Source organism: Henckelia pumila, chromosome 4 (assembly GCF_033568475.1).
Source record: "Henckelia pumila isolate YLH828 chromosome 4, ASM3356847v2, whole genome shotgun sequence".
NCBI lineage: Eukaryota > Viridiplantae > Streptophyta > Magnoliopsida > Lamiales > Gesneriaceae > Henckelia > Henckelia pumila.
In genome coordinates, this window is record NC_133123.1 from 135,636,314 (window position 1) to 135,653,391 (window position 17,078).

At 40.4% G+C, this 17,078-nt stretch overlaps 1 protein-coding gene across 1 annotated transcript; it reads left to right on the plus strand.

Annotated features, from left to right (window-relative positions):
• The first annotated feature begins 13,037 nt into the window (after positions 1-13,037).
• On the plus strand, positions 13,038-14,421 carry LOC140861818 (heat shock cognate 70 kDa protein-like). Its single transcript, XM_073264823.1, has 3 exons — positions 13,038-13,124; positions 13,221-13,382; positions 13,465-14,421. The coding sequence occupies exons 1-3, from the start codon at positions 13,038-13,040 to the stop codon at positions 14,419-14,421; spliced, it is 1,206 nt and encodes a 401-aa protein (XP_073120924.1).
• Positions 14,422-17,078: the final 2,657 nt, after the last annotated feature.

The following is a 17,078-nucleotide window of genomic DNA, read 5'->3' on the forward strand; positions in this document are numbered from 1 at the left end:
CCACTAAACCCTAAACTGCCGCCTCCCATGACCAACCTTGCACCAGCTTGAACCCAGCCGTGAACCAGCCTGAACCCCTGGACCCAGATCGACCCTAGGCACCCTAGGACACCCCTTGAACCTGACCCAGCAGACCATGCTTGTCCCATGCCAAGAAAACGTGAGCATATGCCATCCAAACATGAAAAACGTGAGCTGTTCATTATTCAATTCAAGATCTTGCATGCACTCAATGAAAAATCAGAATAAAACATAAAAGATCTGCCATAAAAACGTGTATGTAGCTTATATGGTGTTAAAGAAAGGAGTTAAACATGCCTTTGATAATTATTTGACAACGATTGATGCGTTTACGGGACTCCGGGACGACGAACGGATCAAAAACCTTCAAAGGTGGAGCTTGGTTGGATCGGCTATGGGGGCTTGAAACCTACTGGAACGAGAGAATGGGAGTGAAGGGGATGGGTGAAGTCGGCTGATGGGTTTAAATTGGTAGGGTAGGTTTTAGGTTTTAAATAAATTAAATAGAATAAAAAAAAAATAGGATATTAATTTAGGAATAAAATCATGTCTAATTAAATATTTAAATCCCTAAATAAATAATAATAATCTGATGGAAAAATATTAAATCCCGAAATATCAAATTAGGGAATTTTTAAATATTAATAAAAGTCCTTAAAATGACTTATTTTGGCCAAAAATCAATTCTTAAATTAATATATACTTAAATACTAAAATTTTCTTGACACAATACCTTAAAATAATATTTTAAGGCTCAAAAACTCATAAAATATTTTTGGCTAAATATTTTGGCATCTCGTCCGTCCACGGTCCCGTCTACGCAATCCACTCAATAAAATTTTTAAAAATCTAAAAATACAATAATTATGGGTTAAATGCTAAAAATAAATTTTAATCATGCATATAATTCACATAAATGTCATTTAACCCAAATATAAATTTTTAAATAATTAATTTCCCTATTTATGCATGCGAATTCACGTATTAAAATTTCCGGGTGTTACAGATACCTTCCTCTATGTCTTGGGGTTCTAACCCAATTGGAATTGTGACGACCCGAGTTCTAATTTCTCAATAATCAAATCATCAAAAAGAATAGACAAGAATCAATGTCTAAACAAAATAATAAATTTTTTTTTTTTTTTAAAGAGTGAGCACCTCGCTCGATCGGTAAAAAGTTACCGATCGAGCGAGCACTTTGCTCAAACTCTCGGGTGCAACTTATGTTGGCCTCGCTCGATCCGCAGAATATCACCGATCGAGCGAGCCCAACATATTCATGGTTCTGTTCCTGATTTCAAAGCCTCGCTCGATCCGTGATATTTCACAGATCGAGAGAGAGCAGTTTCCAGAGAATAAAACCATAAACGTTGCTGCTGTCCAAGCAAGTTCTGAAACATCTACTTCTAATAAATGCGGAATTTTTTTTTTTTTAAATAATACTAAGTAAAATAGATGTACATACATGCCCATACATATATGCACAAAATAAACAGATTTAAAAATAACATAAATAAATTGCAACATTTTTACTTAAATAACTGAGTCAAACTTAAATAAAATACGATCAAACAAACAACTTAAAAGGTTGCATGCAATAAAAATTATTTAATAAAAATAGTACTAAAATCCACCTCTGATAAGACATAAAAGAATAAATAAAAAACAGAGTTTAAAAATTCTTAAAAATGTTCTCAAGACTCAGCCGGCGGTCACGGGGGATCACTGCATGTCCGCTCATACGTCCTCACCACCGGTAGGAACTACATCTTCCTCTACGTACTCACCTGCACCATATAAGTGTAGTGAGCCTAGAGGCCCAACATGCTAACATAACAAGGGTTTAAAATAATTTAAATCACTGAAATACTAATAAATAACATATACATGAATGAGCATTCTTAAAAATTATGAATTATAACTTAAAATCTTACTTAAACTTGAACTTAAATATAATCATATATTACATACATAAACATTGTTGAGCATAACATTTTTTTCTAACATCGCATGGTCATATCCGTAGTGTAACCTTAAACTTAAAAGTTCGACTGATCAGTCTCTTAGAACCAACGTACGCGGCGGTGACGAATCACCTCTTACTGGTAGTAAACTACCCTTAAATTGACAGTAAACTGCCCTTAACATGTGGGGACTTGTCCCCCTTAAATTGTCACACTACATCAACTTCCAACATAAAATTATTTTCTTGCTCAACCTTAAACATAAAATCATGCCATAAAATTATTTCATGAATGCATGTACTTAAATAAAAATGTGTCCTTCATATATATTTAATTTAATTTTTATACTAACAAATAAATACTAAAATAACTTTCATGCATAAAATAATTAAATATATAATTAGGACACATGCAATTTCTCATGGTTTGTGCTGAACTGTTGGCCCTAACACTCAAGCCCATTTTCTTAAATTCTGGCCCATTAACACTGAAACTGGCCCATTAACAAACTTAAGCCCAAAAATACATTTCTAAGCCCAATTAATTTATTTAAGCCCATTAATGTATTCCTGGCCCAATAACAACATATTCTGGCCCAATGGGCCCAAAAGCCCCAAAACTGGCCCAATAACTTTCATGGGCTCCCAAGCCCATAAAATTATTGGGCTAACTTAATTTAATTTAATTAAACTCAATAACAATTAAATTCAACCCAAATAATTAAATGGAGCCCAATCAAATTTTGGGATTTAATTAAGCCCATTTAACCCTTAATTAAACTTAAAACTTAAAAATAAAAATACCCGACCCGACTCACTTAACCTGGACTCGGACCCAACGAACATGACCCATGACTTACTGACCCCGACCCGAACCTATGACTCGACTCGGACCCACCTTGAAACCCAAAACCCGTTTCCCCCTCTTGCACAGCCCTCGGCCGCGAGCAGCTGCAAAGAACACCGGCGGCCGCCCTGCTCCGGCCACCCACCGGCCGGAGAACCACACCTAGGATCTAGCCCACATCTAGACATTTCCATCAAGCTAAGAACCAGCCCAAACCGTGGTCCGAGGAAGGAGAACGAAGCCTTGCAACAGGCTGTCCCCCAGCTCGCGCCCAGCCTTGAGCGGCTGCCGTAAATTCAATCGTTCTCCCTACTCCGACCATATTTTTTTGTGAAACCACTTCTCAATCTTAGCCAACATCAAGGGGGTTCTAACCCTTTAAACCTCACTCTAAACCATGGACTGAAGAGGGAGAACGAAGCATTCTCCCACAGCCCCAAAACCTGCGTGAACCGAACCTGCGCGAGCCATCCATGACAGAATTTGATTTGCTTCGTTCCAGCCCTTCTCCAACCTTAACCGATCAACTAGCCCAAGTCTAGGGACCCTAGGACACCCATGAATCTTGGCCGAGCAGCCATGCACGCCCATGCTAAATAAAAAACGTGAGATGATGACAAAACACATAAACAAGGTGCAAACATCAAACGATACCATTTAAAATCTGAAAATATTTGAGGATTTCGACACGTACACAACACCTACATAATAAATACTGATATGGTGCTTAAAAAGGGAAGAAAAACATGCCTTTAAATCATAGAAAGTAGATGGGAAGAACGTGAAGACGATTCCGGACGACTACAACGAGCAACCTTCGAAAAAGCTTCAAAAATAAAGGTCTATGGCTTCCTCCTTGATGTTGCTGTCGATGGAAAAGAATGGAGAGGTGAGGGAGAAAGCTAGGGTGAGGGAGAAGTGATTTGAGCGTGTGAGGGTGGGCCTTGGGGTAGATAGGGAATAACTTTCAAGATAATGACATAAATAAAAATATATCTAGGCTTTAAAAAAAATAATAGATATCATAATAAACATAAAAATCCCGAAATATTATATTAAGGGAATTTTAAAGATAATTAAAAGTCATTATTTTGGCTTAATTTGGGTAAAAATGGACTCCTAAAATTATATAAAATTAAATACTGATAATTTTGAGGAAATAAAACTCAAAATAATATTTTCGGGCTCCTAAAAGACTCATAAAATAATTTGGGTAGAAAGTTGTCATCTCGTCCGTCCACAGTCTCGTCAACGCGATAAAATAATACAATATCATAAATCAGAAAAATCTCTATTTATGGGTTAAATACTTAAAAAAAATCATTTAAATAAGCACAGATAATTCACATAATTATTTAACCCATAAATCTAAAATTTTAAATTAATTAAATTCCTAATTATGCATGCGGATTTACGTACGGAAAATACCGGGTGTTACAATTCTCCCCCCCTTAAGTTGAATTTCATCCTCGAAATTAAAGTACTTACCCGAACAACTCAGGGTAGCGAGTCCTCATGTCTGCCTCGGTCTCCCAAGTAGCTTCCTCCTCCGAGTGATTCAGCCACTGGACTCTGACCATCGGTATGACTTGCGTCCTCAATCTGCGCTCCTCCCTAGCCAAGATTCGTATAGGCCTCTCCTCAAATGCTAACTCCGATGTCAACTGAAGAGGCTCAAAATCCAACACATGTGACGGGTTCGAGATGTATCTCCGAAGCATGGATACATGGAATACATTGTGCACTGCCGCTAGCCCTGGTGGTAGAGCTAAACGGTAGGCCAACGTACCAACTCTCTCCAAGATCTCGAATGGCCCTATATATCTAGGGTTAAGCTTACCTCTCCGGCCAAAACGTATCACTTCCTTCATAGGTGACACTCTCAGAAACACGTGATCACCTACTACGAACTCCAAATCTCGTCGTCGAGTATCTGCATAACTCTTCTGACGACTCTGAGCAGTCCTCATACGATCCCGAATCTGAGTCACAATGTCAGCTGTCTGCTACACGATCTCAAGACCAAGTAAAATCCTCTCGCCGACCTCATCCCAATGCACAGGAGATCTGCATCTCCTCCCATACAATGCTGCATAAGGAGCCATACCTATAGACGACTGAAAACTGTTGTTATAGGTAAACTCCACTAACGGCAATCTCGTCTCCCATGAGCCCTGAAAATCTATGACACAGGCTCTCAGTAAATCCTCAAGAACCTGTATCACCCTCTCAGACTGACCATCTTTCTGGAGATGAAAAGTTGTGCTGAACAGTAATCTAGTCCCCAATTCTGTGTGCAAACTCTTCCAAAATGCGGATGTGAATCTCGGATCTCTATCGGATACAATGGACACAGGTATGCCATGCAATCTAACAATCTCCTTGATGTAAAGCTCTGCATACTGTGTCAAGGAGTAGGTAGTCCTCACCGGCAAGAAATGAGCTGACTTGGTGAGTCTATCTACGATCACCCAAATAGCTGTGCAACCTCTGTTACTCCTCGGAAGGCCAACTACAAAATCCATTGTAATGTTCTCCCATTTCCATTCCAGAATAGGAAGAGGTCTAAGAAGTCCTGCTGGACGCTGATGCTCAGCCTTGACCTGCTGACAAGTCAAGCACTCTGACACAACTCTCCCGATGTCTCTCTTCATCCCGGGCCACCAATATAATAGCTGTAAATCTCGATACATCTTCGTACTTCCGGGGTGAATGGAGTACGGAGATGTGTGAGCCTTTGCTAGAATCTCAACTCTCAACTGATCGACGTTCGGTACCCATATCCTGCCACGGTACTGAACAATGCCATCCACAACTGTATACAGAAGACCACCCTTGGCCTCATCTCTCTGCCTCCAACGCTGTAACTCCTCATCAGTAGTCTGTCCAACTCTGATCCGATCTCGTAGAATCGGTTGCACCGTCAAAACTGACAAGCTCGGTGCATGACCACTCGAGTAAAACTCCAAATCAAACCTCTGAATCTCGCTCTGCAGTGGTAACTGCACTGTCAAACACGATACCACTGTCGACTTCCGATTCAAGGCATCGGCCACTACATTAGCTTTACCTGGATGGTAGCTAATGTCGCAGTCGTAATCATTCACTAACACCAACCATCTCCGTTGCCTCATGTTCAACTCCTTCTGAGTGAAGAAGTACTTGAGGCTCTTATGATCCGTGAAAATCTTACACTTTTCGCCATACAGATAGTGCCTCCAGATTTTCAAAGCGAAGACCACTGCTGCTAACTCCAAGTCATGTGTCGAGTAGTTCTGCTCGTGAATCTTTAACTGCCTCGACGCATACGCAATAATCTTACCACACTGCATAAGTACTGCGCCTAAACCTAGCTTAGACGCATCGGTGTACACCACTAACTCCTCGTGTGGTACTGACATCGCCAAAACTGGTGTAGTAGTGAGTGCTTCCTTCAGTTGATCGAAGCTCCTCTGACAGTCTGGACTCCAAACAAACTTCGCATTCTTCTTGGTTAAGGAAGTCAAGGGTACTGCAATAGAGAAAAAACCCTTGATGAACTTCCTATAGTATCCTGCCAAACCCAAGAAACTGCGAATCTCCGAAGCATTCTTCGGAATACCCCATTTCTGCACTGCCTCAACCTTCGACTGATCCACTGCAATCCCATCTCTAGAAATAATGTGGCCAAGAAATGCCACCTGCTCAAGCCAAAACTCGCACTTGCTGAACTTGGCATACAAATGATGCTCCCTCAAAGTCTGCAAGGCTGTCTGTAGATGCTGCCTATGCTCCTCAACGCTCCTAGAGTAGATCAAGATATCATCAATGAAGACTATGATGAACTGATCAAGATACGGCTAAAATACCCGGTTCATGAGATCCATGAAAACCGCTGGAGCATTGGTCAACCCAAATGGCATCACTAAGAACTCGTAATACCCATAACGTGTCCGAAAAGCAGTCTTGGACACATCTGCCTCTCTAACTCGCAGCTGATGATAACCAGATCGCAGATCGATCTTGGAGAACACTGAAGCTCCCTGCAACTGATCAAATAAGTCCTCTATCCTCGGCAGTGGGTACTTATTCTTCACCGTGACTCTGTTGAGATCTCGATAATCGATGCACAATCTCATATTGCCATCCTTCTTCTTCACGAATAACACTGGAGCTCCCCATGGAGAAAAGTTAGGACGAACAAAGCCTTTCTCTAATAACTCCTGAATCTGCTCCTTCAACTCTTTCATCTCAGTAGAAGCAAGTCTGTACGGTGCCTTTGAGATAGGCACAGTGTCTGACAATAAGTCGATACTGAAATCCACCTCTCTCACTGGTGGAATCCCTGCAACATCCTCCGGAAAGACTTCTGGAAAGTCACGAACTACCTCTATCTCTGATAATGATCTACTGGCTGGTTCTGAGGCCGTGACAATACTCGCTAGGAAACCTCGGCAACCCCGTCTCAACAGCTTCCTCGCCTGAATAAGAGATATCACCTGAGGAATATCACTGCTCTGAGATGCATGAAAAGTAAACGGGTCGCCTCCCGGTGGTTTCACTGACACTGTCCTCCGACGAAAATCAATCGAAGCTCCATTGACTGTCAACCAGTCCATACCCAATATCAAATCAAAACCGCTCAACGGCAAAACCACTACATCTGCGTGAATGGAGTGCCCCTGCAGCTCTAACTCCAGCTCTCGAATGACACTAGAGGTAGAAATATTTTGTCCTGACGGCATAGTGACATCATAACCACTGTCGGCAATCTCAGGTGTGATGCCTATCTGTCTGATAAATTCTAGGGAGATAAACGAATGCGTAGCCCCTGAATCTAGCAACGCAAACGTGGAGTTGCCTCCAACTAAAATTCTCCCTGCACGCAGAAGAATCCCAACAACTTCATACCACTACTAAACTTTTCCCCCAAAGATGAGTCACTAATAACCCTTAATTCTAGTCACAAGTAAAACATGCTTCCTATTCTAACATGCAGATAGGAAATCCCAAATATCAAATTATTCCACAAAGAGAAATCAAAATTCTTAACCAAAGAAAGAAATCATAAAATACTAGGGGTAAGATATACCGGTGATCAAGTAGGTATCTGGGTCTGCCTCCTCAGCCTGCATCACGAACACTCTCCCTGTAGTGTTCTTCTTCCTCGGGCAATTTGGCCATCTGGTGCCCTGGCTCCTTACAATGAAAACAGACGCCCGCTCCTAGAAGACATGGTCCTGGATGCATCTTCTGGCACTTCGGGCAAGTAGGATATCCTCCAGCATTAGAGGCCCCGCCCCTAGGCTGCTGTCTCTGCTGCTATGGCTTCTGCTGATTCGGGCCCTTAGACGGCCCAGTAAACTGCTTCTTCGCAGGAGGCTGCGAAGATGGTCGCTGATACCCAGACTGAAACTGCCTCTTACTCTGCTGCTCCCTCTGGATCTCTCTCCTACCCTCCTCAAAACGCAAGGCTCTACTGACTGCAGCCTCATAAGTGGGGACGTCCGCCATGCGAACGTCATGCTTGATCTCTGCCCTGAGCCCCTCAATAAACTGTCTCATCTTCTCAGGTGCACTGTCAGCAATCAATGGCACCAGGTGACAGCCCCTCTCGAACTGTCGGATGTACTCCACAACTGTCTTGTCTCCCTGTCGGAGACTCATGAACTCTCAAATCATGCGGCTGCGCACGTCCTCAGTGAAATACTTGGAGTAAAACATCCTCCGGAAGTCTGCCCATAGCAAAGTAGTCAAATTCACTCCTCGTGATGCACTCTCCCACCATAAGTCTGCATCACCCTTCAGCATGTACACTGCGCATCTCACCTTGTCCGCATCAGTCAACCCCATGTAAGCAAAGATGCTCTCCAAAGAACGGATCCACCCCTCAGCAATGAGTGGATCTGTGGCACCTGCGAACTCCTTAGGTCCCTTATTCTAGAACCTCTCCGCCACGTCCTCATCGTGAGACAGTCTCGGACGTGCTGCCTGCTGCTCCAACAGAGCAGTAATCCCGGTCATCATGTTTGCATTGGCCTGCTCCAATGCCGAAAGCGGATTCTGCGGAGGTGGAGGTGGAGGTGGAGGTCCCCCGCGTCTGTTAACTGGTCTCGGAGGCATTCTGCACCACCACATATTTCTTTACGTAAATCGACATGCATAACTAAGTACTTAAAGATTTTCTGCTAACATAAATGCTTAAGTCTTAAACATGATACTACTAAATCATACTAAAAGCAATTAAAACTTACAGACCGGTAGCGTGGATTTCTGAGCTCGCATAGCAGTGATGACCCCTCCAAGAACGCGACTCTGATACCAATTGAAACATCTACTACTAATAAATGCGGAATTTTTTTTTAAAATAATACTAAGTAAAATAAATGTACATACATGCCCATACATATATGCACAAAATAAACAGATTTAAAAATAACATAAATAAATTGCAACATTTTTACTTAAATAACTGAGTCAAACTTAAATAAAATACGGTCAAACAAACAACTTAAAAGGTTGCATGCAATAAAAATTATTTAATAAAAATAGTACTAAAATCCACCACTGACAAGACATAAAAGAATAAATAAGAAACAAAGTTTAAAAATTCTTAAAAATGTTCTCAAGACTCAGCCGGCGGTCACGGGGGATCACTGCATGTCCGCTCATACGTCCTCACCACCGGTAGGAACTACATCTTCCTCTACGTACTCACCTGCACCATATAAGTGTAGTGAGCCTAGAGGCCCAACATGATAACATAACAAGGGTTTAAAATAATTTAAATCACTGGAATACTAATAAATAACATATACATGAATGAGCATGCTTAAAAATTATGAATTATAACTTAAAATTGAACTTAAATATAATCATATATTACATACATAAACATTGTTGAGCATAACATTTTTTTCTAACATCGCATGGTCATATCCGTAGTGTAACCTTAAACTTAAAAGTTCGACTGATCAGTCTCTTAGAACCAACGTACGTGGCAGTTACGAATTACCTCTTACTGGTAGTAAACTACCCTTAAATTGACAGTAAACTGCCCTTAACATGTGGGGTCTTGTCCCCCTTAAATTGTCACACTACATCAACTTCCAACATAAAATTATTTTTTTGCTCAACCTTAAACATAAAATCATGCCATAAAATTATTTCATGAATGCATGTACTTAAATAAAAATGTGTGTCCTTCATATATATTTAATTTAATATTTATACTAACATATAAATACTAAAATAACTTTCATGCATAAAATAATTAAATATATAATTATGACACATGCAATTTCTCATGGTTTGTGCTGAACTGCTGGCCCTAACACTCAAGCCCATTTTCTTAAATTCTGGCCCATTAACACTGAAACTGGCCCATTAACAAACTTAAGCCCAAAAATACATTTCTAAGCCCAATTAATTTATTCAAGCCCATTAATGTATTCCTGGCCTAATAACAACCTATTCTGGCCCAATGGGCCCAAAAGCCCAAAAACTGGCCCAATAACTTCCATGGGCTCCCAAGGCCATAAAATTATTGGGCTAACTTAATTTAATTTAATTAAACCCAATAACAATTAAATTCAACCCAAATAATTAAATGGAGCCCAATCAAATTTTGGGATTTAATTAAGCCCATTTAACCCTTAATTAAACTTAAAACTTAAAAATAAAAATACCCGAGCCCGACTCACTTAACCCGGACTCGGACCCAACTAACATGACCCATGACTTACTGACCCCGACCCGAACCTATGACTCGACTCGGACCCACCTTGAAACCCAAAACCCGTTTCCCCCTCTTGCACAGCCCTCGGCCGCGAGCAGCTGCAAAGAACACCGACGGCCGCCCTGCTTCGGCCACCCACCGGCCGGAGAACCACATCTAGGATCTAGCCCACATCTAGACGTTTCCATCAAGCCAAGAACCAGCCCAAACCGTGGTCCGAGGAAGGAGAACGAAGCCTTGCAACAGGCTGTCCCCCAGCTCGCGCCCAGCCCTGAGCGGCTGCCGTAAATTCAATCGTTCTCCCTACTCCAACCATATTTTTTTGTAAAACCACTTCTCAATCTTAGCCAACATCAAGGGAGTTCTAACCCTTCAAACCTCACTCTAAACCATGGCCTGAGGAGGGAGAACGAAGCATTCTCCCACAGCCCCAAAACCTGAACGAACCGAACCTGCGCGAGCCACCCATGACAGAATTCGATTTGCTTCGTTCCAGCCCTTCTCCAACCTTAACCGATCAACTAGCCCAATTCTAGGGACCCTAGGACACCCATGAATCTTGGCCGAGCAGCCATGCACGCCCATGCTAAATAAAAAACGTGAGATGATGACAAAACACATAAACAAGGTGCAAACATCAAACGATACCATTTAAAATCTGAAAATATTTGAGGATTTCGACACGTACACAACACCTACATAATACATACTGATATGGTGCTTAAAAAGGGAAGAAAAACATGCCTTTAAATCGTAGAAAGTAGATGGGAAGAACGTGAAGACGATTCCGGACGACTACGACGAGCAACCTTCGAAAAAGCTTCAAAAATAAAGGTATATGGCTTCCTCCTTGATGTTGCTGTCGATGGAAAAGAATGGAGAGGTGAGGGAGACGGCTAGGGTGAGGGAGAAGTGATTTGAGCGTGTGAGGGTTGGCCTTGGGGTAGATAGGGAATAACTTTCAAGATAATGACATAAATAAAAATATATCTAGGCTTTAAAAAAAATAATAGATATCATAATAAACATAAAAATCCCGAAATATTATATTAAGGGAATTTTAAAGATAATTAAAAGTTATTATTTTGGCTTAATTTGGGTAAAAATGGACTTCTAAAATTATATAAAATTAAATACTGATAATTTTGAGGAAATAAAACTCAAAATAATATTTTCGGGCTCCTAAAAGACTCATAAAATAATTTGGGTATAAAGTTGTCATCTCGTCCGTCCACGGTCTCGTCAACGCGATAAAATAATACAATATCATAAATCAGGAAAATCTCTATTTATGGGTTAAATACTTAAAAAAAATCATTTAAATAAGCACAGATAATTCACATAATTATTTAACCCATAAATCTAAAATTTTAAATTAATTAAATTCCTAATTATGCATGCGGATTTACGTACTGAAAATACCGGGTGTTACAAGTTCCTTCATGCATTTTCATCCAATATCAACTCATACAAAGCCTATTCAACTATCATAAGCCAACATGCATTCTCACATGATAAAGTTGATAGAATTGAATCATCACAAGGCCTTATAAACATAATCAAAAAGCCCACAAAGCATGCAAGAAGCAATGTTATATATTCAAGATCAAGCTACATTATATTGTCTCAAGGATTTACATACATCTCAAATCCTATATACATCAACTAGATCAACTACAAGTCTTGGAACAAGTAGCTATAACATGTTCATGGTTTTGGACTCAACTCTAACATTGACAGCACAAGAACTCATCTAAACTCGGATCATCACGCTATCTTCTCTTCCCTTGTTCTTCACATTCGCTTTTGCCCGGTTCCACTCCCTCCTATTGCAATGACACATACAACAAAACAATAGCCGGATAACTCCGGTGAGAAATAGATTTCCCAGTAAAAGCAACTAAACATGCATACAAACATATATCAAGATCATGATATAAAAAAACATAACTTCAATGCATGTTTTAAAACAAGGTTCATCTCTTCATTCATCGATTGGGATCCCGAAAAGTAGATATCATAACTAATCCACCGACTCTCCCGATCGAGGTGGGGCTACTTATCTCACTTCTCTAGACTTTGAAGCCATCATATATGTAAATCAGACGCTAGGCTAAAACAACCACCCAGGCCATACATATACAATCCCTCAAATCGTCTATTCAAACGTTTCTGTTCATTTCAAAATCAAGGAACAAGTCTTCAAGATGAATGCAACATATATCATAATCAAAGCATTCATTATATCAAAGACTCATTCAACATAGCATAGAAGAGCATATAAAAGCAACTAAGCAAATAAGTATGTGATTTAGGGAAACTCGATACAAACCATCTCGAGTTATAATCCCAATCAAATAGTAGTCCACTTTTACCTTTCAAATGTGATGTTTTGGATGTCTTTTAGCTTGTCCAAATCTGTACAAAGGATGCCTAGGTGTAGGCTTGGGTATTTCCATGTGGTGAACAATGACTATACTCATTGGGAAATGTATGCGATTGGTGGAAGTGCTGATCCTACCATTTATAGCCACGGGAACAGATTCCTTGCACCCAATGATAGATTTAGAAAAGAGGTAATATTTTTTATATATTATTCAAATATAATCATATATATAGAGCTAGCATGACGTTTTGTTAATGATATATATATATATATATATATATTGTAGGTGATGAAGCACGAGGATGCGCCGGAAAGTCAATGGATGCACTGGAACTGGAGATCGGAAGGCGATCTGATGTTGAACGGCGCCTATTTCCGGCAATCGGGTGGTGGAGCTTGGGCTGCGCATTCGAGGGCGTCGAGTTTAAGTGCTAGACCAGTTTCTCTTGTGGGTTCAGTCACCAGAACTGCCGGGGCACTTAATTGCAGGGCGGGATCTCGTTGCTAGTTAATTAATTAATTAATATAAGATATATATACAAATTAATATACTACAAAGGGCGACCAAGGAAGCCGGAACTATTTCAGGGTTCAATGTCTTGCGCATCATTGTGGAGCCAACTGCGGCAGCAGTTGCCTATGGTCTTGACAAAATGTCCAGCGGTGAAAGGAATGTACTTATTTTCGACCTTGGCGGTGGTACTTTTGATGTTTCTCTTCTAACAATGACTGATGGTGTCATAAAGGTTAAGTCAATTGCAGGGGACACCCACCTTGGAGGCGAGGATTTTGACAACAGAATGGTAAATTATTTTTTGGAAGAGCTCAAAAGGAAGCACAAAAAGGACATAAGTAACAAGTCACGAGCATTGAGAAGGTTGAAGACAGCTTGTGAGAGAGCAAAGAGGAACCTGTCTTTCATGGCACACACGACTGTTGAAATCGATGCTTTGTACAACGGGGTCGATTTTGAGTCTAAAATATCGCGTGCCAAATTTGAGGAGCTGAACATGGATTTGTTCGAGAAATGCATAGGCCATGTTGAAAAGTGTTTCAAGGATGCCGAGATGGACAAGACGAGCATCCACGACGTGGTGCTCGTTGGTGGATCCACTAGAATTCCAAAGGTGCAACAATTGCTTCAGGATTTCTTCAATGGCAAGGAGTTGTGCAAAAACATTCACCCCGACGAAGCTGTAGCCAGTGGCGCGGCAGTTCAAGCCGCGATTTTGACAGGACAAGGTAGTGACAAGATCCAAAACCTAATATTGTACGATGTCACCCCTCTGTCTCTTGGTGTAGGCGTTGCTGTCGATGAAATGAGTGTAGTGGTTGGCAGGAATACTACCTTTCCCACGAAGAAAGAAGCATCTTACTTCACTAGTTGCGATGACCAAACTAGTATGTTGTTCAAAGTGTACGAGGGTGAAAGGCCTAGAGTAAGCAACAACAGGGCCCAGCAGACAATAAAGACCGAAGAAATGTAAATTGGAAGCTCAATGTAATAGGATTGCATTGCATACTTTCATATCACCTAGGATTGGACTTAGACTCGTGATTGGCAACCACGGGTCGATTAGTGATTGAGATCGATCATCCTTTAAATAATATATGATATTATTGATGTATGCATGTTTAGACTAAATTGTATGAATCCCGCAAGCATACAAATATTGCATGATGAGACAATTTTCAAAATTAAAAATCCCTCATTTTAAATATGATTTAAAATTGATATCAAGATAAACAAAAGGAAATTTAAATATTGTTTAAATGTTCCTACCTTCCATCAACGATCAATGTATGAGATGCTACCCGCGGGCACGGTTCGGCTCATATTATTGGGGGGGCCCGTTCGTCGAAAAGCTGTACATTGGATCGACACATGTTGTAAGTTGGGTGGAACTCCCATGGGATTGGCTCATATTATAGGAAATCCACATGGCGACCGTCCATCACAACTTAATATTGATGGGTCATCTTGACATGTCACATTAAACGGCATCATATTATTGGGCCCTTATTGGACATGAGGTAAAAACATGGGGGTTGCTTTGAAAGCAATTGGGCTCTATCTTTTGAAAATTATGGTTGGCTGATATTATTCGGGACTATAGTTTGTCAATTGGACTCCATGTTCCCACTAAGAAAACAAGTTTCCCGTTTTCACTAGAGGATAGTGAAATCGTTAAAATAGTGGGAGTAAAATTCATAAAATTAAATCTTGCCATATTTTATGTCTTAGTAGATTAATTAAACAATCACTGATTATTGTCTGTTTTTTTTAGTATTTCATTACAATGAATTCGCGAAATCCACTATACTCAATTCTCGAACAAAACAAATTGACTGGCGCAAACTATACGGAATGGTTCCGTAAATTAAAGATTGTTCTAAACTCGGAGAAAATTTTCTACGTGTTAGAAAAGAATCCTCCAAAGGAAGCACCGGCTAATATAAGTCCGGAAGAATTGGCAAAACTTGATCAATGGTGGGACCATGATATCAAGGCTAAATGCTATATGCAAGCTTCAATGTCTGATGAACTCCAGAGGCGATTTGAGGATGCCGTGAATGCTGCTGACATACACATGCACCTCAAGGAACTTTTTGGAGCTCAGTCAAGGTCGGAGAGGTATGCCACGTCAAAGAGCTCATGACATGCCGCATGCGAGTTGGGACTTCGGTCCGTGAGCATGGGGTACACATGATTGGGCTCATTGAAAAGTTGGTAACACTCGATTTGACATTGGAGCATGAACTAAATGCGGACTTGTTACTTCTTTCACTTCCTTCGTCGTTTGACAGATTTGTGGTGAACTTCAATATGAACAAGATAGAGGCCACCCTTGAAGAGATGGTCAATATGCTTGTGTCTTATGAGGCCACATTAAAGAAGGATAAACCGGTACTCTTGGTTGGCTCCTCTTCTTACTCCAAGAAGGGGCCAAGTAGAAAGGGTAAGAAACGTTCTGCCCCACCCAAGAAAATTGTACCACAGAAGAAGGGCAAGACAAAAGCTTCAAACGTGAACATATCTGAAGATGTTTGCCATCACTGCAAGAAACCGGTCATTGGAAACGTAACTGCAAGGAATACCTCGAGCAGTTGCGAACTGCAAAGGGTATGTTTTACATTGAAATAAATGTTTCACTTAATACTACTTTTTGGGTATTGGATACCGGATGTGGATCTCACATTTGCAATGATTTGCAGGCGATGACAAGAAGTCATAAGCTTAGGATGGGTGAGACCCAGCTGAGGCTTGGAAATGGTTCCAGAGTTGAAGACAAAGCAGTGGGAGACGTTTATTTAGTTTTGCAGAACAATTTTAAGTTATTATTGAGAGATGTTTTATTTGTGCCAGATTTAGTTAAAAACATTATTTCTGTTTCTATGCTTGATAGAGATGGTTTTTCTTGTAATTTTGTAAATGGGATTTGCAATATTTACAAGAATGAATGTTTGATTGGAAATGGATAACTTGAAAATGATCTATATAACTTAAAATTAAAAGACGTTCCAATTAATTATGTTGATAAATCGGTAACAACAAATAAAAGAAAAAACGATAGTCAAAACCCGGTAAACCTTTGGCATGCTAGGCTAGGTCATATTTCCTCAAGGAGGATGAACAAGCTAGTGGGAGAGGGCATGTTTGATATGTCTGATATTAACTCTCTACCTACTTGTGAGTCCTGCCTAAAAGGAAAAATGACTAAATCTCCTTTCAAAGAGAAGCCTGAGCGTAGTCAAAACCTGTTGGATTTGATCCATACAAATGTTTGTGGACCATTTAGTATCGGTACTAAATTTGGTCACACCTACTTCATTACCTTTACTGATGAATATTCTAGGTATGGGTATTTATATTTAATGAAATATAAGTCTGAATCATTTGAAAAGTTCAAAGAATTCAAGGCTGAAGTAGAAAAAAAACAAGGTAGAAGTATTAAAGCACTTCGATCGGATCGAGGTGGAGAATACTTAAGTACCGAGTTTTTGAGCTATCTAAAAGAGAATGGGATTCTCTCTCAGTGGACTCCTCCTATGACACCTCAGCTGAATGGTGTCTCGGAGTGTCACAATCGAACTTTGTTGGACATGGTTCGATCTATGATGAGCTTCACTGAGCTCCCACCTT

Bases quoted from the DNA above. Each gene is read 5' to 3' on its own strand.
- LOC140861818 (XM_073264823.1), top strand. From the start codon at position 13,038: ATGTATGCGATTGGTGGAAGTGCTGATCCTACCATTTATAGCCACGGG. The intron at 13,125-13,220 runs GTAATATTTTTT...TATATATTGTAG, and splicing joins ATGATAGATTTAGAAAAGAG to GTGATGAAGCACGAGGATGC. The intron at 13,383-13,464 runs GTGGGTTCAGTC...AATTAATATAAG, and splicing joins GTGCTAGACCAGTTTCTCTT to ATATATATACAAATTAATAT.